We start from the raw sequence: 21118 nt of genomic DNA on the forward strand, positions 1-21118 counted from the left end.
TGTTTCAGGAAATAACTCCATAAAAAGGATCAAATCCATGTGGATGCATTTTTCAGCTAATCATTACTAGCATTACCTGCTGCAGGACTTGCCAAAGTAAACACGAGATCCTTGTGCAAATGCTCCAACACATCCCGGAAAGGTGAGCAGTAACCGCATGCCTAAGTTGCCTGCTGGCAGCTGACGTATCCATATGACGAACACGTTGTAATACTGAGAGGATTTAAAGAAAAGTGGGAAAGTGGAATGGATTTATTTTTTCTTAAATTTTTTTAAAAAAAATTACAAGCAGTGGATGAAATGAGATTGTGAAAGGTAAGGTGTCGCTGAGTTAATCTAGCTAAGAAGCTGTTTGAAAGAAGACCGCCACTCACACCAAACTCTATTGAGAAAACTGCCAATTTTAAGACTAGAGCACATCTCGGTTTTCATAATAGCGTATATCACCAGGAGCTTATTTTGAAATTGATTACACTTTCTGATATGCTGTCTTTCCATAAACATAACTATTATTATTGTTATCATTCATTTCAACATTTTGTTTTCTAACTAGGAAACAATGAATTCACATGTTTGTTATAATTCTTCGTTTATTTATCTGGAAACAGAAGCCTCTGAGGTAAAAGCAGTGACGCTAACAACTATTTACTGTTTGTCGCATCGCAGAGGAGCACACCCTGCTGCATCCGGGTGTCCTCAAGCTGCACCTGTTGCTGTTTAACCAGGATAAACAGTGCTATTCTTTCCAAGACGACCGCTACAAATGCCTGTGCTACCGTACTGTTTACTATGCCAGGAAAAACCGTATGCTCCAATCATAGATTATATATCTTCACAATTATGAGTGTTTTGAATGCGGCATGCCAGAATTACCCAGTAACATGCTGTGATATTTCAATTTCTCAGTAGTTTCTGAACGGAAATGTATTAGACTAGTAAGTAAGAAGGAAATCCAGTTTTATCGGATGTTTTAATTGGGATATTATACATGTTTTATCCTCTTATTCCTTTTTCTAGTTTTAAGTCTACACTTTACGATATTTGCCGAGGAAAAATCATATACATGATAGTACATCATTATGTAAAATATGTTTGGGGGTATTTTCTGTTTTGGGGTGGGTTTTTTGTCTTCTCGGGGGATTACTTCTTATAAAATACACGTTTAAGACAGAAATGTTCTAAAATATAAATTAGAATATTTGACAAATCTGTCACAAACGTGTTTAAATTTAAAAATATATTGTTATTTAAAACAAACTGTATTGACTTTTTTTCCCCCAGATGTGAAATCCTGGACTTTAAACCTCTAAAACTTTTTTTTTATTCAGGAGTGCCGGGAATTAACTGTAAGTTGGAAAATTTGTACATTTCAAAACTCATAGATAACATTATAATGATATTTTAGCTTTAAAAATGCGGATGGGTTAACCATTATTGAAACTGATTTTTGGTTCTTACCAATATTGTTATTTTAGGGCACAGACCTTACATTGGGTGGTGATGTAATACATTTGTTAAGCACTGTACCTCTAGCATCCAGTAACTCACTAAGACCATTATTTTGGTACACTATATGTCTTTTAGAGTGAATCTAGTAGTATGTGATCAAAAAAGTTTTTCAATATTAAAATGCAGATTTTATTTTGTTGTTTTACATCCAGCCTGTAAATATAAACACTGTAACTCTCCAGGCTGCAATGGAAACCCTGCCAGCCGGTTGGACGGTGTACACCTGTGAGCAGGAAAGAGCTGAGACAGGCCTGTTGAAGGGAGAATCTGACGATACTAAAGAAAACACACATATTCAAGATCTGTTCCATGAAGATGCAAAGGCAAGATGTTCAGTGTGTCAGCTCAAATGAAACAATTTGTAGGATCATTGCAGGCTGTTGTTAAAGTGACTTCAGATAAGCCAGTGCTGCTACGGTTGTATTTCTGTGTTTAGGGTTTTCAGCAGTCTAGTCAGCCATGGTGGAGGATCAAAGTATTTGTGTGGGAGCCGGTGCTTTTTGGCACCTGGGATGGAGTCTTCACCACCTGCATGATCAACATCTTTGGTGTGGTTCTGTTCCTGCGTACTGGCTACCTGGTGGTTAGTAAACAGACTATCTTTCACTTTGTGTATTGTAGGTAATAGAACAGCTAATCCACTTTAAACTCTCCCCACGCTAATAAGATGCTAAAAGGCTGAATTCTGTTAAATGCAACTGCCATAATGGGGCTTTAAATATGAGTCTAATAACCGTGCATGGTGGATACACTGCAGTGGAAAAGGATTTTTCACTTCTTGATTTCTTATTTTTGCATATTTGTCATGTTTAAATATTTCAGCTCAGACAAAATACCTGAGTGAAAATAAATGCAGTTCTTAAGGGTTTTTTTTTTCTCATGGCCCTTTGTGATAAAGTAATTTCCCCTGAACCTAATAACTGGTTGTGCCATCCTTGGTAGTAAGAACTGCAATCAAGCATTTGTGATAACTGGCAATAAGTCTTTGGCATCACTACGGAGGAATTGTTGTCTCAACCTTCTTTTCAGAATTGTTTTAATTCAGCTGCCCTGAATGTTTTTAAGCATGACCGGACATGCTAAAGCATGAATCACACTACCACCACTATGTTTGACTGTTGGTATGAGGTTGTTTTTATGAAATGCTGTGTTAGTTTGACATCAGATGTAACAAGACTCAAGCCTTCCAAAGAGTTCTGCTTTTGTCTTATCAGTCCGCAGAATATTTTTCCATCAAGATTTTTTCTGGCAAACATGAGACGAGCCTTTGTGGTTTTATTGCTCGGCTGTGGTTGGAACTCTTCATGGATGCCATTTTTTGTCCAGTTTTTTTCTTATTGACCTTAAGGCAAGTGAGGCAGTTCTTTAAATGTTGTTCTGGGTTCTTTTGTGACCTCCTGGATGAGTCATCGATGCTCTCTTAGACTAATTGTGGTCAGCTGGCCCCTCCTGACACGGTATACCACTGATCCAAATATCCAAATTATCTGTCTTTGTGGATAATTGCTTTGACCGTGGTTCCACTGGAGTCCCAAATTCACTCCATAAGACTTACAGATGTTAGTGACTTGGTTTCTCATCCGTTCTTGAGTTTCTTTAGATTATGCCAAAGATTATGCCATAATGCTCCAGTTACCACTGTCTATTATTACAATTTATCTGATTATGTGAAACATTTAAGTGTGACAAATATGCAAAACACAGACATCTAGGAAGAGGGTAAATACTTTTCACAGCACTGTAGTAGCAGACTAAAGAATCAAAAATAAATCACTAATCACCAAATTTTATTTTGTATGTTTTCATTTTTATACTTCATAATGGCTTAGCTTCATGTTTGGCTTTCTGCTTTCAGCTCATCCACATTTTTTAGCACAGTTTTTAGCTTCACATATAGTTAAGTATGTGTCATCATGACAATTGATCCAGAACACTGTAATAGCCATGTGTCATCACAGGACACAGCTACAAAGAGACCCAGTGATTGTAATTGCTACATCCGTTTGGCCTTAGCTTGACAGCTAAAATATAGTTTGCTGTGTGGAAAACAGGGTTTCTCTTTCAGAGAGAGACGCATCTTATCAGAAATGTCTGAGCAAATAAAATAAAAAAGTGCTGGTCCACCACACCTGTATAGCATCTGCATGTCTCTTTTTTTCTATTAGATAGAACACTGTAAACAAATACAAGGAGGAGAAAAGAGGAGTGATTAAAAAAATGCGAGAGAATGGAGAAAAAGGTGAAGATAGGATTATTTAAATGAACTGAATACAAAGCACTAAACAGAGCAGGATGTCATGTGCAGAAGATGTGTACAATACAGGTGGTATATTGGCCCAAATATATCCAGTTCACAACTGCAGATGCATATTGTGGTGTAGTTTGTGCAGTGATCACTCTGTACTTTGGATCTTTGCTGTTTCCTAACATTATCCAGGGGAACACAGGAGTGCTGCTTGGGATGGTTCTCGTCTCCATGGTTGTGTTGGTTGCTTTAGTGACAGTTATGTCAGGAATCGGAGTGTCTGAACACTGTGGTGTTGGGAGTGGAGGAATCTACTCCATGATCTCTACCATCCTAGGGGGAAGGGTCGGGGGCACTGTTGGCCTCCTTTATGTGTTTGGGCAGGTGAGTGAATTTGAACACCGCTAAAATTGTTTGTTTGTAATATTTTATCCCTTAAGAAAATCATGGAATGCACAAACTGAATTTCCTTCCTTCTATCTCGTGTCACTATTAATGCTCTCTACCACTCTGCAGTGCGTCGCTGGGGCGATGTACATCACGGGGTTCTCCGAGTCAGTGGCAGAACTGCTGGGTCTTCAGACTCAGTGGGCGGTGCGCTGCATGTCAGCAGCAGTGCTGCTAGGTCTGCTTGGAATCAACTTGGCTGGTGTCAAGTGGATTGTCAGACTTCAGCTGCTCCTCCTGGCTGTTCTGGCCATCTCTACCCTGGACTTTGTCATTGGCACATTCACACACCTTGACCCAGGTAACGACCATCACTATGATCACAATGAAAACGAGAAACAAACAAAAAAATCAACAATCGGTTACTGTATCAAAGACGAGAGACAGTCACAGTTATAGTTACATTTTTTCATGCATTAGGAAGATTTGTGGGGAAATTAGGAGGCTAGGATGGCTGCTGGTCAGAAGTAGTTGTAGTAGAGTCTTTAATTTGACTCTTAATTTCTGTAAAAATCCAACATGGCTTTTAAGTATTGTTTGCTGTTAATAAACACCTACTATATATTATTTGATACATACAATTTTTTGTGAGTTTTTGAGACTCACACATCATCAGTGTCATTTTTCCCCCACCCTGAAAAACACCTAAATAAATTGCACAATACATTTTTAAGCAATTTGAAAAAATGCCAGATGCAAGAAATACGATGCAGACTAAAATTCATGTGTGGAAATTAAAATTTAATTAATTATTTTTAAAGAAATTTGTTAAATAGCTCAATAAATTCAGAATCTTCTGGCAATTATGTGATGATTCAGGCTTTAACGATTTAAAAAGCATTAGTACACAAAACATCTAGAGCTGAAGCTGCCTTTGACTCTTTGAGTGTTTGAGTACCAGATCTCTAGTAGAATATAAAGAGAAGCCTGGCTCATGTTGCAGGGAACACTAGTGTTTCCAGTTATAAATACCAATACTTTATTATGCTGTATTTGTTTTTTTTATATCTCATTCTCCATAACTCACTATTAAATTTTCGGGTGGGGGGGGGGGGGGGGGGCTTCCAAAGAGGCAGTGTGATGGAAGGAGTGTGGGGACCTGTTGTGACCTGTTTTAGTCAGTAGGTGTAGCTGCAGTATCACTTATTTTACTTATTTTACAGACATTCCTCTGTCCATTAACCTGTTTATTTCTTTCACACTTTAGCGATTAGTTAATGTGTATTGTTATGTTGTATTTTGAGATTTTAAGTTTGAAAATTATTTTATTTTTTTTTTTATTTTATTATTATTGTGAGTATTTTTTTTGGGTGCGGTGGAGGGGGTCTTTTTTTGTTGACCTCCAGGAAGTCCTTCCCTACATTTCCTGTTCTCACTGATTATCAACTTCCTGCCGAGTAGGAAGAAAAAAGTGTTCCAGGAGTCAAATCAGTCTTTGAACAACACATTTCACACAAGACCCAAGAGTTCTCACACACATGATAAAACATTCATACATTTTTTTTAAAACGGAGAGATTACCTTACCTGTCTTGTTAGTTTTTGTTGGATTTAGCTCGACTACTTCAGGTGAAATTAAAACCAGACTGCCTACTGCTCTACACCTCCCAACTCCCAGTCTTGTTTAAAGCACACTTGGTAGAGACCAGTTTTCAGCCCTTAAGATCTGTACAACCAGCCATAATGACCACTCCAGATTTTTCCAATTAAGAACAGCTCTGTGTGTGTTTTGGTGACCTAATGGTTGGCAGAGGACCAGCAGGTCTCCATGCTAGCTGAAACGGCCCAGATTAACATGAACTCACTGAACACTGAGACACATCCTGGAGGAAAGGAGCCACCGCCAAAAGCATGTGGTCATAGTTTGATAACATGTCCCCAATTTTCACACGCCATTGTGTAGCTCTATCACAGCTTAGGCATGTCTGGTTAACCACATATTCCATCAAAATTTCACTTTCTATGGACATGATTGCTAATATGTTTGGCAGATATTGCCTTTGTAAACACTGCAATCAGTATTTTCCACCTCTGTCATGATCAGAAAGGCAAAGTTTAGAGTTCACAGATTGTCAATCAGCAGAAAATTATCAGAGTTGGTTTTAATTCTAATGTTTTGCCCCTGTAATGTTTCACTAACCTTTATCCCTAGCAACAAAAATCACAGATATCGGGTGCTGGCTTTGACCATCCCATGTTAATTGTTAGTAATCATTAAGATGAATTTAGGAGTGTTTCTATCTATTTAAGTATCTATGTATATGAACTCTTGACTTACAAACCTGGTTTTCCCATTCACTAAAATGTCAAAGAAGTGGATTGCAGCAAGTCCTTTTTGCAGCACTGTAAGAGTTGGAGTTAAAATTAAAGTGTTGCATAACTGCAGCATGTAACATAGTCCTGAATAGTTCACAAGTCTGTAAGCACAGTAAATTATTCTGACAGTAATGCCGCCCATGTATTGTCTCTGCAACCAAACAGTTTAACCACAAACCCTTCTGATTGTGGTGCATCGTTGAATTACGCTCTGACACGCCTCACCCTGTCCTTATACTTGAAGTCTATTCCCCACAGAAAAGGAAGCCATAATGTGCTCCTTGGGTCTGGGGTTTAGGGTGTTAACCAGACTCACCCACATTTTTGGAAAATGACAAAGAGAGAGAGCCGGAACTGAGATCTGAAGCCTGCTGCTACTCCAGAGACCACCACATCATCTCTCCCTGTGATTCTTACTATAATATATAGTTCTCGATCATCCCAGCAGGACCTGCTCCACCTCTGTAAACTCACAGCCTATGCAACATGCACGGCAATTTATGTAAGTTAGTGTGGGAGTGTAAGAGGTCATTCAGACTGAGGGAGAGGCCTCAGATGTTCATGTAATCTAACTACACATTCAGAGGCATGGTCAACTCAGAAATGAGCCCCACTCTGCCTGTAAACTTGCTCGATACAGAATAAGTAAACTGGAATGAAGACATTCTTGCCTTAGCTCGAGCTGGAAACATAGTAAATAGGCTTATAAAGCTCTACATCTCTACAAAATGCTATGGATCAAATTGAAGACGTGTCAGGACAAGTCTTCTAGCTGTGTATTAAAAAGGATCATCAGCCTAGTGGGAGTTACCTTCTGATTCAGTATTATATATTGGATTCTTTGATGAATAAATATTTGGGGTAATAATGGTTGCTTGCACGCTGCAAACTTCATAAAGAAGGCCCCACATAAAGCAAGCAATTGTCAGTTAATTATGGTAATTAGATGACTTTACTTATTTGGAAACTGGGAAAGCTCCGGGGTATAATATTATATATTGTGGACATCTATGGTCAAAGTTTCCTTCATACACATTTTAATATTACTTTTACAATACTATGCAAAAGTCTTGAGTCACCTCTTATGGATAAATAGGTGGATGGTCTTGAGAAATAGTTCTCCAGGTTTTCTAAAGGACTTTTAGAGTTGTTCTTCAGAGATTTCATTGCTTTTTCACTCATATTTAGTCCAGTCCTTGTGCCTGACCATTTTCAGAAGAATGATTTAACACGGACCTTGTAGGAAATGGTTTCAGTGGAAGGGCAGCTGTCAAGAAGTCATTTTTTTTAAGGAAAAGAAATGGGGAAGAAAGGCTAAAGTATGCAAAATTGCACAAGAACTGGATTTATGTGTGAAACCTGAATCCAAATGTGAAATCTTTGGTTGAAATCATTATGGGCATGTTTAGAGGAGGTCAGGAGAGATGAACAACAGTGTCTACAGCCATCTGTAAAACACAGAGGAGGCTCTGTCATAGTTTGGGTCTTTATTTCAGGTAGTGGTGTTGAGGATCTTGTAGATACATAATTAACGAATGCAGAAAAGTACCATCAGATTTTTAATCCACCTTGTTTAAAGCTTCTGCTTGGCAACTTCATTTTTCAACTTGGCAGTGATGTCAAACACACTGCCAATACAACCAAAGTAATACACAATGGCTTAAACGGGGTCTCTGGATCTTGTGTGAAGTCTTATGATGCTGTAGTTTTTAAAATGAGGTGTAGTTTGCAACAGGGCCCAACACAAATCTTTGCCAGCCTATCATTGTTATTATTCCTAGAGAAAATGAGGGGGACAATTTGCAGTGAATGTAGTACATATAAGGATTTTATATTAAAGTGTAATGAATATGTGAATGCTCCAAAATAAGTACTTGGAGGGCTTAGCCGTGAGAGCTGGCAGAGTTGAGCCCACTTGGATGTTGGACTATGATGTTGTAATATGGGTGGGGTGCTCTTGATGCAGTTTGACACTGGCTGCCCTGGGTTTGTTAGATCATGATTGTTTGGATAGAGGGCGATCCTAGTGGGTCACAAAGTGAACGGGAGTTTTTTTGAGCTTTTTTGACCTCATTAAACGCATATGCTAGAGATCATACAAAGCTGGAACAGAGAGTGTATCCAGGCCTTTTCTTTTGGCCTTTTGTAAAACAAAAGGAAAAAAATGAGCATTCTTTTCTCTCTCTCTCTCTCTCTCTATGTGTCTCTCCCTTTCTCGCTCTTTCCTCCCGCTCTCTGTCTCCCTCTCTTGCTCACTTTCATTCTTTCTCCCAAACTTGGAAGCTGCTGAGCTTCTGAAAAGGGTGGTAACTTCCTTTTGGATAAACATGTCATTAATCTGAGAGAACACATTCTTTCCCATCACAAGATAACCAAGTGGGAAATGTCCGGTTTTGTAACATAGGCGGGTCCTTCAGACTGCGTAGTTTAAATGGCCGCCTTCACACATTCAGCAAACTGACTTGACCTAGAGCCATCCCGGCATGTCTTTAGTCTGTAGATTTGAAAGGTGTCACCGGTTGTTGTTGCCATTTATTTTGACTGAAATAGTCTTTGCAGCATTTATTTACTTGGTGTTATATTGCTGACTATGATGCAGATGTTGTTGAGTTATGGAGGGCTCTAATGACTATGCAAATGTAATGCTGTACTGTTCAAACACCTGGTATATAGTGCTCTATGTTTTTCCTTTCTGTATGCTGTGATTTCTTATACAGTTGATCTAATTTTCTGCACAAAGCGTAGCTTAAAAAGTCAGGAAAAGGCCAAATATGGTGACTGCTTATTAATCTAAGAACACATTATTAATCAATTTGTGAGAGTGATGTGTTTTAAAATCATAAGGTAACTGCTGGCCCTATGTAGCAGCTACAAACATTTTAAGATTGGACTAGACTGCAACATTTGTTGGGTTGTATTAATAGGAAGTGAGAAATAGAAACTCATTATTATAATTGTTCCTTAAACATGTTAAAGAAGCAAATGTTTCTTCTTCTTTATTTTTAAACCAGTTTATTCCCTTATGCACTAGAGAAATAACCATCATTATTCCAGGTGGAGCTGCTATGTGTCCCTTCATGAACTGATTTCAAACAGATGAATGTTACATAAGATAGAAAGTTAAGTATTCTTGTTATGAGTCATTTACAGCCTGGGATTGTGTGTTTGTTGCCTAAAATATTGATACATAAGTAAAAGCCTAACAGAGAGCTGACTTTTCATGTCTAAAGAAAGACCTGAAACTAATTTTCATACCTCTAGCTAATGGAGTTTGCATAGTTTCTTCCTCCTTCATCATCATTTAATGTTCACAACTGTTTACTCAGTGAAGAAATGCTGGTAATTCTCACATGCCTTTCTGTATTGATGTGCTTTATGTGAGTTTGTCTCCACTTTCAGAGCACGGTTTCATTGGTTATTCAGCTGGGCTGCTCAGTAGCAACACTATGCCAGATTATACCACTGGGGAAAACTTCTTTACAGTATTTGGGGTTTTCTTCCCTGCTGCTACAGGTGAGTAGATCCTCAACAACTTCTTTTAGATTTCTGTATTTCACACAAAAAGAAAATCCCAGAATAGGAAAAGCATGCAAACATTCAAATCCTGCTTATCATTCTTTGCTTCATATGCAATGTAAAAATGAAGTTTGCGTTGACAAGCACCTTGTGTACATTTTGTGGTTTGCCCATCTTTGTGTGTGTTGTAGGGGTTATGGCAGGCTTCAACATGAGCTCAGACCTTCAGCGACCTGAGCACAACATCCCCGTGGGAACACTAGCAGCTGTCTTCACCTCGTACGACAACCCCCCAAATCCACTAAAACATACACATATCTATACAGTGCTGTCAAACAGTATTTACCCTCTGCACAAGTTCTTGTTTTTTCCATATCTATCAAATTCACATTTAAATGTTTCAGATCATCAAACAAAGTTTAACATTAGGCAAAAATAGCCTGAGTAAATATACATGCAGTTCAATCCTACCTGCCCTGTGTGAAAAAGTAATTTCCCAATAAACCCAGTAGTTGGTTGTGTCATCCTTAGTTGCAATAACTGCAATCAAGCATTTGTGATAACTGGCAGAACTTGCAGAACTGCTGTGATTCAACAACATTGGAGTGTTTTTGGGGTACAAATGGATTGTATAAGGTTATGTCAAAGCATTTCAATTGGATATAAGTCAAAACTTTGGGTAGACCTCTCCACAACTTTCATTTTTGTCTTGTGAGACATTAAGAAGGTGGACTTGCTGGTGTGTTTTGGATCATTGTCCTGCTGCCTAACACAAGTGTGTGTGCGCTTTAGTGCACGAACTGACGAACTGATGGCCGGACATTCTCCTTCAGGATTTTCTGGTAGAGAGCACAATTCATAGAGTGATGAACTACAGAAGCCATCGAGGTCCTGAAACAACAAAGCAGCCCCAAACCATCACACTACCACCACCGTGTTTGGCTGTTGTTCATGGGAAAGGCGACTCAAACCTTCCAAAATATTATACTTTTGTTTTCATCACTCCACAGAAAATTTTCTCCAAAGTCTTGGAGATCATGATTTTTGGCAAATGTGAGACAAGCCTTTGTGTTCTATTTGGCCAGCAGTGGTGTTCTTATTGTTGAATCATAAACACTGACCATGACTAGGCGAGTGAGGCCTGAAGTTTTTTAGATGTTGTTCTGGGTTGTTTTATGACCACCTGGATGAGTCGTTGATGAGATCTCAGAGTAATTGTAGTAGGTCCGCCTCTTCTGGGAAGATGCACCACTGTTCTCAGTTTTCTGCAGTTGTGGATAACGGCTCTCTCTGTGGTTCACCGGAGAACCACAGACAGTCTTAGAAAATGACTTTGAAACTCTTTCTGGATGAACAGATGTCGCCGACTTCGTTTCTCATTTGTTCTTGAGTTTCTTTAGCTCGTGGCATGATGTGCTGCTTTTTGAGATCTTTTAATCTAATTCATTTTGCCTATTGAATTTGATCTCAACTTTCCAAAAAATGTGGTTAATCACAGGTAATTCTTGATTTAAGAGGGGGGACAATTATTTTTGCACACACAGCCAGGTAGGTTTGGCTTGCTTTTTCTTCTTAATAAATAAAATCATCATTTAAAAACTGCAATTTGTATTTACTTTGATTATCTTTTTCTAATATTAAAACTTGTTTGATGATCTGAAACACTGAGATTTGATAAATGTGAAAAAGCAACAACTCAGGAAGGGGTGAGAAATACTCTTTAGTGGCACTGTATACTTACATACAAAAACAATGGAAAAATTTACACACCACAGTACGCAATACTTAAACTAGATTAACTATGACTACAGTGATTGTACATTAAGAAATAGAAAGTACAGGAAAACCCTTTGATAGATTCGGTGGATTGATCTTTCAGAAAGGTTTAATCCTATAAGTTTAGATTTTACTCTTGTGGTTTTCTCAGTACACTGAGTGGGTTTTTCTTTTCCATTCACTGGAAAACAAAAGTAACCCGCTCTAAAAACACATCGCTATCAGACATTCACTTGTTGTGACTCAATAGTTGTTAGTAATTCTGCGCTGTACTTTTGGTGACCCACAGGTGGTTCCTGTATCTGGTCTTTGTCTTTCTCCTGGGGGCCATCTGCACCAGAGAAGCTCTACGCTGTGACTTCTTGATAGCTGAAAAGGTAAACTCCTCTCTGTGTTTCCATTCGGCTTTGTGAGGGGGGGCCTTCCAACAAAAGGGGAGAGGTAAGGGGACTTCCCATGGTGTCTCACTATGTTAGTGGTGTGGTTAGTTTGTGTTCTGACTATATAATACTGCATAGCAACATTATATTCATATTATATTCAAATGTGGAAATAATTATCAATTTTAGACTTAGAAGTGGGGATTTTTGGGAGGGGGGGTGGCAGCAATAATTTTCAAAAGTTGGGGGAGGATTACCACTGTGTCGTCTAGTCTATCAACCATAAGTGTTTCAGAACTGGGAGGATCACTTGCTATAGTGCTAAAAGATTTAGTCTTATTTTTGCTTAATGTAGAAAATGTGCAGCTTAATATTTCAGGTTTTTCAGGATAGGAATATGTTGGGCATGCAGATCCCCCCCCCCCGTTTAGCACCTCTTTTTCCACAGAGCCATGCCACCGTCACATGTGCAGTTGGTGGTTTGGCATTGTCTGACCAAAAAAAGCAAAGTCTTCTCTTGCCTTCCCTGTTGCAATAACATGTGTTTCGCCAAAGCCTCCACTATACAGCTTTAATAGGCCTTTGATGCCTTGTGCACTGTGCACTTCTAACAAATCGGTCATATACAGTGTTTTGTTTTGAGGACAGGGAATGAGAAATCAATGCATAAATTGTCTTCAGAAAGTGTTGCCCAGCTCCAAACAAATAAACTGATCATTTGTCTCTTGGTGTAGCAAACATTCAGCATAGCATTACTGCAAAATGGTAAAAATCTCAAATTCATTATAAAATGATCGCACATGAGTTAGACGTTTTAATAAAATACGACCATTAGATGTTGCTTTGACCAAGTCCTTGACTTGCCCATCAGTGGTGATTTCTCATTGTTTTTATAAGGGGCTGGCTGTAGCGGAACTGGATTGGGCGTAACTGTTGTGAGCTCTCATCCCCACCCATCCTTTTTCACCCTCTGTTTGTTTTCCTTCTTCCTCCAGGTCTCCTTGGTGGGTTTCCTCTTTCTGCTGGGCCTCTACATCTCCTCCCTGGCTTCCTGCATGGGCGGCCTGTATGGAGCACCCAGGATCCTTCAGTGCATCGCCCAGGAGAGGGTCATTCCCTGTCTGGCCTTTTTGGGAAGAGGGGTGGGTGGATAGAGCCATGAAGGGAGGAATGTGTGAACTGAAAACTATTAGCTAGAGTGTTTTTGATGTCAATTGATATTACTGAGGTGTATTCATCAGCTACTAAATTCCCTTACATGCAGAATAACGTCCAATACTATGACATCTAAAACTGATGCTTGCCTTACTTGGAATGAAAAAGGATTCACCAAAAAGACTCATCATTAAAGGATGATTTATGAGTCTAAGGATTGGTTTTCAGTGTCAGTGTGCATATCGTGGGGGAGGATGAACTTGAGAGTAGCTTGAAGTCACCATAACTAGTCAAAGATTAATTTCAGGGTGCTAGTTGATTAAAACAGATATCTGCAGACTGAATTAAAATGAGGGCATCATCATTCTGTATATCTTCACACCACATGTAGACACAAAATGACTGTGAATAAGTTTGACACAGTGAAATTCCCCTAGAACTGAACTATAACAAATTGCATTTTGACTGCAGTACTCTGTAACTGCATGCTTACTGTATTATTCTGTGAATCAAATACAAGTTGTATAGAGTAATTGGGATTGAAGTTGGTTTCTCTGATTGCCCAAAGTAACACACACATACATTGTAAATGAATAAGTGTGCTAAGTCTGGCTCTAAAGGGGGCTGTGGTGTATGGATTCAGAAGGACACGGTCACAGGTCTGCCTAATTATAGAGCAAGCACTCCACAGAAGTGAGTGGACTGACTTTATTGCATCAAAGAGTTACGACACATTGCTGCAAAACACATGCACACATAGTCACGTTAACAACCTGACCTCTTCCACCCCAGTTTTCCTCAGACTTCTCTGGATGGCAGCAGTATCTGACCTCTCTCAGCAGGCTGGAATGAGGCCCTAGACATCTTGGCCCAAATCAAAGCCCCAGAACAAACGCAGGAAGGGAGACGGGCAGGGCCCTGCTCCGCTGTATGCTCTGGAGGCCCTCCAGCACACAGCAGTGCTCCTTAAACAGTGAGATAGGACCTGGGAAATAAAAGCAAACTAGTTAACAAACCACATGTTAAAGCCATTTTTCCATTTTGAGAAAAGCAATTATTGTTGGGGGCATTGTTTTATTCCATTCATTTAATTGTGAATGCTGAACACTATTTAAGTTGTAAACACAAACGTATTCTTTATTTATGCAGTGTGTGTTTGATTTAATTAAATGTAATGTAGGCATACTCATGGAAAAATAGCACCAGAACCTTTCTAAAAGTCGAAATAGCTTTCTCATGGGCGTCACAGCTATCTCATGTCAGACTGGCCAGAAGAAGTCCAGATGAAGTCATAGGAAGATTTTGTGTAATGGATTTTTTTTTATTTACTCAATACGACCCACTTTTTTCAAGCTATAAAGCTTACATTTGTCAGCAACATGAATAAGTAATCATCTGATTGTTACTTGTTGGTAAATCAAACACTGAACATGAACTTTTGAAAACTCAGTGGACAACAGCAGGAAAAGATCACTCATCGGTGTTTTATTTAACTCAGATTCAGCTTTATGTTCGTTTTCATTGTGTCTCTGTTCCTCTGGATTGGTGTTTTCCCCCCTTTGCTCAAAACTAACATCGATTTTACTTGGCAAAGGGTTAGCTGTGGCAAATGTACAAAATCCCAGGAAGAATAAGACATTTTTCTTTGTCACACAAATTGTGTTGAGTTAGAGGCACACAATACGTGCATTTGGTACATTGTAACAGGAATCGCTAATATCGTGTGACCTTTTCTCCCTGACAGAAAGGCCCAAACAAGACCCCGGTGGCGGCTATCTTTCTGACGAGCCTGGTGACAATGGCCTTCATTTTCATCGGCCAAGTCAACGTACTGGCGCCCATCGTCACCATCAACTTCATGCTCACCTACAGCTTTGTCGACTACTCCTACTTCAGCGTGGCCATGACCTCCCACCTTCAGAATAAAGAGAAGAGGGACACCGCCATAGTGGGCAAAAGAAACCAGCGCAGGTCCACCAGGCACAGCAGCACGTCACTGATTCAAGCCAATCTTCCAAACTATGGCAGTGATGGCGGGAGTCCGCAGAGTAAAGGCACTCTGCTGGAGTTCACTAGGGACATGGACCAGATATTTCCACCTGTTTCAAATGTGGACTCTGCAGCTGAGAAGACCTCCTGCATGCAAGACATGTACAACACATCCAAGAACAGAAAGGCTACTGCTAAGCAGAAGCTAATGGACAGCTTTGGTTTGGACTCGAACTCCAGTGTTTCCTCAGAAGAGAAAGAAGAGGGGACAAGTTCTGCTTCACTAGCAGAGGAAGACCAGGGGCCGGGTGGAGGAGGAGAGCTCAAGGCTGGAGAGGAGCCTCAAATCACGGGCTATAAAGATATTGGTCATGTTGAGCAGGATTTGCCTGCTGAGACTCACAATTACAGCACAGGTGATCAGATTTACCTATCAAACATTAGAATAGATTAAGGTATATACTGTATCATAGAAGCTACCTACCTGTTTGACCCTTTCTTAAATCTTTCAGGCACTGGAGATAAAGCAGAACACCAAAGCTTTGAAATCCAACCCAAGCACAATTCCTTCTATGCAAAGTTGTGTAACCGCTGGATCGCTCTCATTGGGGTATGACAGACATTTGCTGTACAATATTTTGATTTTGTTCTCATGGCTTTCTTGATAGTTTTGGAATAATGTGAACGTATCCTTTGTTTTCTTTCAGGCATTGAGCTCCATATTGATTATGTTTGTTATTCAATGGGTTTATGCCTTAACAAACATAATATTTGCCTTGCTGCTCTTCTTCTACATCGGGAAAACAAGTCCTGGACTACCAAGAGGTGATTTCCACATGTTTATTTTCTTTTTAGAAGAACTAAGTGGATTCAGGATAAATTCATCTCCACTTAATATTTGTACTTGATCTTGAAACTTCAGAGATTAAAGTGCTTTTTTGAGCGCTTCATAGACTAAAATTATAAATTATTGTATTATTAAAAAATAAACATGAATACAAGCATAATGAGTCGTATGAGGAAAACAAAGCACAAAAAGAACAAAAGACACCAAAGTGGGGAAAAAAGGATTTAATCTTGATACCTAATGGCAGTTAGGGTGACAATGCTAGCGTGTAGACATTTGTGTGTTCCTCCAGGGACATACTTCCCTAGACTATCACTGACCCACCATCCAACCCCTCAGGCTAAATGATGCTACAGGCAAACATAATGTTCTCCACAACTTCTCCAGAGTCTTTCACGTCTGTCACATGTGTTCAGGCAGAATTTGCTCGATTGGTGGTTCTGCCAATTCTGGTATTCTATGGCAATTGCTAATTGGTCTCCAGAGTGCCAGACACTGAACACAGGGTACACTAGATGATGTCGACCCCTTAGGCCACCCTCATAAAGTCTCTTTCTGATTGTTTGGTCAGAAACATTCACAATACTGGCCTGCTGGAGGTAATTTTGTAGGGCTCTGGCAGTGCTCATCTTGGTCCTCCTTGCACAAAAAAATACATGCGTCCTACTGATTGGTTAAGGATCTTTTACAGCCCTGTTCAGCTCTCCTATAGTAACTGCCTGTCTTCTGAAATCTCCTTCATGCTCTTGAGACTGTGCTGGGAAACAGTGGACTGGACAATCTCTCCAGGTATCACCTCATGCTGTCAGTGGTGACAAATTCAAAACGTGGAAAAAAAACCCTCCTTTTAATTTCATTAACACCAAAGCAGCTGAAACTGGTTAACAACACCCTCTGCTACTTAACTGACCTGATCAATATCCCAGACGTTTAGCAGACTTGATGCTATACTCAGATTAAAAAGTGTTCCTTTAATTTTTTTTTGAGCAGTGTACATACTGGAAGAATAGTAAGAATAGCTGATTTAAAGGGAACCAAATAACTTTTCCTGTATCTTGAGTTGTTTAATAAGGCCTTTGAAATATTTTTTAAAAATATTTTAAAGCTGTAGTCTTATTTAAAGACTTATGTCACTCTTTAAAGGAAGTGAAGCACTGAAATAATTTCCATTCATCATTTATCTAAAGTAAAAGCAATCTATAAGTAATGTGTTACAAAACTGAACTTGCTGATCCTGTATTTATTTAATTATTTTGGGGGGGATTGTGTGTCATTCGATCGTTGACTTTTATTTCATTATGTGCAACCAAATCCTTCCTAAACTGCAATCTCACATTTACTGATTTAGATTTGGTTACCATACCATATGTCGTTACGTGACCCAGTAGCATAGTCGGCTGGGAGGTTCACTTGCAGCCTCTTTGCCTGGCAGCTGTTGTGGCTTAGGATTTCTTGAATAGCTGGATGTGACACCCTGCATCTGTGCAATAAACTCACCACATCAGTACGTGCCTCAGCCGTCTGACTCACGACATTTTTGAACACAAGCGTCAAACAAGTGTCAGACATTTGTTCCACAAATGGAGATGTTGCCAATGGCACAGCGCAGTTACTACCTCCTGTGTAGTGGCAGAGCTTCAGATACTCACAGCAGAAAAAGGTGTAAAATTTTAGCAACATTGAATGCAAAATTATTACAGCAGAAAATTATGTATTTCTTCCTGGTAGAAACGTAACGGTCTGGATTTTGATTAATTTGCAGGAATTGCAGCTCAGTTCAGCTTTTTCACGTGGTTCAAATCAACACTGAGTAGCATTTGCAGGTATTTATGATTTTATTTATGCACTGAAAAATCTTGCATCATTGATGTCTATTAAATAATGAAGAAGCCAATTTGAGTTTTATATGTGAGTTTAATTTGCTAAGAGTTATTTCTATGGCTGAACCATAATCCGACAGTGCTTTTATTATAAAATTGCAATGAAATCGAAAACCTCATAAGTTTTAAACTGTAAATGGTGTTGATTTCAGTTTTTGATTATTTTCTACATCGTTACGCCTGAAATTAATTTTTCTGTGTATTCTTCTCTTTCAGTAGAAAAGCATCACCCCGGGATGAGATCGTAGTGACGCCCTCTTTGTCTGGGACTCTGGGGCTGAAAACCAAGCAGCTGACGGAGGAAAATGCTGACTTTGCCTCTCGTCACCGCTGTCATCAATCGTCGTTCATCAGGGCCGACAATATGGTCCAACCACCATTTCACTGACCGAATTAAACACTGCCTCAGTTATGCGTCGCAGCTGACAGCCTGAATACCACATTTTCTGCCTCAAACGGTGTCTCATGTTGCACTACGGGCAGAATACTGCTCACATGTTAAGAATCTCAGTGGCTCGAATTGTTTTCCTGTGGTGGTTCAAGGAAATCAAAGCTTTGCACAAAGGTTATGTGGAAGAATAAGAAAGCAGATAGCTAAAATGTGCAGGTTTTCATGCAAACAGACAAATGCAGAGATTTATTATTTCCTCTTAATATAAACTTCAACTTTAACTCTTTCATTTTCAACTGGGTTTTTTTTTGTTTGTTTTTTTTTGCCGTTCCATTACTCTAAAATGACCTTTTAAAATGCAAAACTTTTAAAACATAGTGTATAGTTTATAGATGACAAATACTTTATCTTATATATGGGACTTTTTTTTGTCACAGCTGTTGAAATAATAATAATAGCAATAATGAAAAGCTAATCTCTGCCCCAATAACCTGTCCAGTTAGTGGTCCAGAGGTTGGTGAGGATGATTGATAATCCACAATCACTTTATTCAGTATGTTGCTGTCACAAACTCTGGTGCTGCTAACCCAGCAGAGCACAGCAAAGTACTTTACACTCACTACAGCTCATTGATAGAATATCTCTATCATTTTGCTGCATACACAGAACAAGGAGCTGTGTGGGCTGTAAAACTGCAAAAGTCTTATATAAATGCCGATCTATTTCCAATCAAACCTAAAGCTAATTTCAGCTGCTCCCTTCTCATAAGGGATTGCCATAGTGATTAGCTCCATGTGTTTTTATTTGACAGTTTTACGCTGGATGCTCTTCCTGCCAGGATCTTGATCGGCCTTAGTAACCCATGCCACGAAGCTCTCGGTGGACAGTTTTTGTGCTGATGTTAAGAAGTTTGGAGCTCTGCAGTCACTGAGTCTGTAAGGCGTCGGCGACTTTCATGCCCTTCACACCTCAGAACGCAGTAACCCTGCTCTTACCTTGCATGGTCTACCACTATGTGCCTGAATTGTTTTAGCTCCTAAATGCTTTTGCTTTGCAATAATAATATTGAGACATTTTACAAAGTACTTGTTGTGATAGTGATATCTATTACGCTACCATACTCAAATTCAGAGAGCTCTTTACAATCAGTTTTTTTGAAAAAAATGTTTTTAAAGGTAGACTGCATGGATAGGTGCTTGGTGTTATACACCTGTGACAATGGGACTAAAAATACTTGAATTCCAAGTCTGTATAATGTGTTCATAGCAAGTATCAAATAATGAGGTTTTTTTTCCCATGTGTGTAAAGCACTTTAACAGCTCTCCTGGTTAAAAAAAGAAAGAAACAAAAACCTTTGAAGACACTATATGGTGTGAATTAAATGCATGCTAAATGTTTTTGGGGTGTGTTTTTTTTCAGTTACAAGTATGATCTGGAAGTATCACAAAGTTCAAGAGTCAGTGTTTGAGCAAAGCTGTGAAAACCACTTCCTCTTATCCTGTTTCTGTGAAAGCAACGGCCCGCCAGCAGGCACACAAGCCTGTAAACCTACTGATTACTTATTTTCTTATCACTGGGCTGAGCTGTAGAAGGGTTGGTGTGCTTTGTGCCTTTGCAGTGACTAAGAAGAAACCCTGTGCGGTTGGAAAAGTTAGTGACTTTCAGTTGATGCACAATGGCTTGAAATGTGAGCAGTGGGAATTAAATACACGATGGAGACAGGACTAAACTCTACTCACTTTTGGACCTACAGGATGTTTGGGCTTTGTGTCATGCAGGAATGAGATTAGAGCATAATGTCTGCAGAAGATAAAAAAAATAATAATAATATTGTGGTTTGGTGAAAGTGCATTAAATTACAATCTTTCATTTGTTTGCTTGCTTTGTTTGCACCAACCACCAAAGTCACTGAAGCAAAAGTTCCAACAATGTGTGTTGCACAGCACTGGTTTGAGAGGCTGATTATGTTTACAATCAGTTATGTGTCAAGACAAATTTATGCATGTTTCTCTCTTTTTTTTTTGTTGCTTAATAGCCTAAAAATGAACAAATGAACTGCAGAATAGTACATATTAATTACAGTTTCCCTTGGAATAAAATGTGCTATAAATAATGTTTGTCACCTAAAGAGTTATCTGTTATTCTACCCATAAAACGAACTCCAATTCCCCCAGATGTTCCTCTGATCCCAACCAGAGCACATGAACGTCTGCCCGGTAGTTCAGTCTGGCTCTACCTAAAATAGAAATATTTAATGTCTGGAAAAGTGGAATGTGCTGTGGATATGTATATACAAGCTCATTCTAAAGCTTGACAATGACTACAAACATACAGTCTGAGTCACAAAAGAGTAACTAAGCAGTAAACATGAAGACCAAGGATTCTTGCAGCAGATGGACTGACCTACTGAGAGAATTCCACGTGATTTTTTCACTTTTTTAAAACCTGCTGTGACGTGATTGCACTAACAGAAAACTGGAAAGCCAACATATGAGGGTTTTGAATGATGAAAAGAAAAGTTCCGTGGGGAAATAAATCGCAAGATACGAACTAATAAACAATCAAATAATATTTTAAAAAATAGAGAGAGAGATGGGTGTCTTTGTGGTTAAGACTCTATATAACAACAGAAGTGATTTTTACAACTATAGCCTGTGATTACAGGTTA

The 21118-nt window shown here is 39.1% G+C and overlaps 1 protein-coding gene across 8 annotated transcripts; it reads left to right on the forward strand.

The window, feature by feature from the left end:
• The first annotated feature begins 59 nt into the window (after window positions 1–59).
• On the forward strand, window positions 60–19847 carry slc12a8 (solute carrier family 12 member 8). 8 transcript variants are annotated; one of them, XM_082509397.1, is made up of 15 exons: window positions 60–142; window positions 1282–1346; window positions 1692–1832; window positions 1946–2092; window positions 3947–4138; window positions 4271–4502; window positions 9916–10029; window positions 10224–10311; window positions 12098–12185; window positions 13184–13330; window positions 15088–15748; window positions 15845–15942; window positions 16040–16157; window positions 17942–18002; window positions 18276–19847. In XM_082509397.1, the coding sequence occupies exons 3-15, from the start codon at window positions 1698–1700 to the stop codon at window positions 18445–18447; spliced, it is 2253 nt and encodes a 750-aa protein (XP_082365523.1). In that variant the 5' UTR covers window positions 60–142; window positions 1282–1346; window positions 1692–1697; the 3' UTR covers window positions 18448–19847. The 8 variants fall into 8 exon arrangements, with proteins under 8 accessions (XP_082365523.1, XP_082365527.1, XP_082365524.1 ...); XM_082509401.1 differs by having other exon boundaries at window positions 114–142; window positions 1329–1346; XM_082509398.1 differs by lacking the exon at window positions 60–142 and adding an exon at window positions 242–315.
• The last annotated feature ends 1271 nt before the right edge of the window (window positions 19848–21118 follow it).

Source organism: Aulonocara stuartgranti (assembly GCF_965226115.1).
Source record: "Aulonocara stuartgranti genome assembly, chromosome: 16".
In the NCBI taxonomy this organism is placed as follows: Eukaryota; Metazoa; Chordata; class Actinopteri; order Cichliformes; family Cichlidae; genus Aulonocara; species Aulonocara stuartgranti.

Excerpts from the sequence above, each read along its gene's own strand:
- slc12a8 (XM_082509397.1), top strand. The coding sequence starts at position 1,698 with ATGGAAACCCTGCCAGCCGGTTGGACGGTGTACACCTGTGAGCAGGAA. Across the intron at positions 10,030-10,223 it reads TTTCTTCCCTGCTGCTACAG|GGGTTATGGCAGGCTTCAAC; the intron begins GTGAGTAGATCC and ends TGTGTGTTGTAG. Across the intron at positions 16,158-17,941 it reads AAGTCCTGGACTACCAAGAG|GAATTGCAGCTCAGTTCAGC; the intron begins GTGATTTCCACA and ends ATTAATTTGCAG.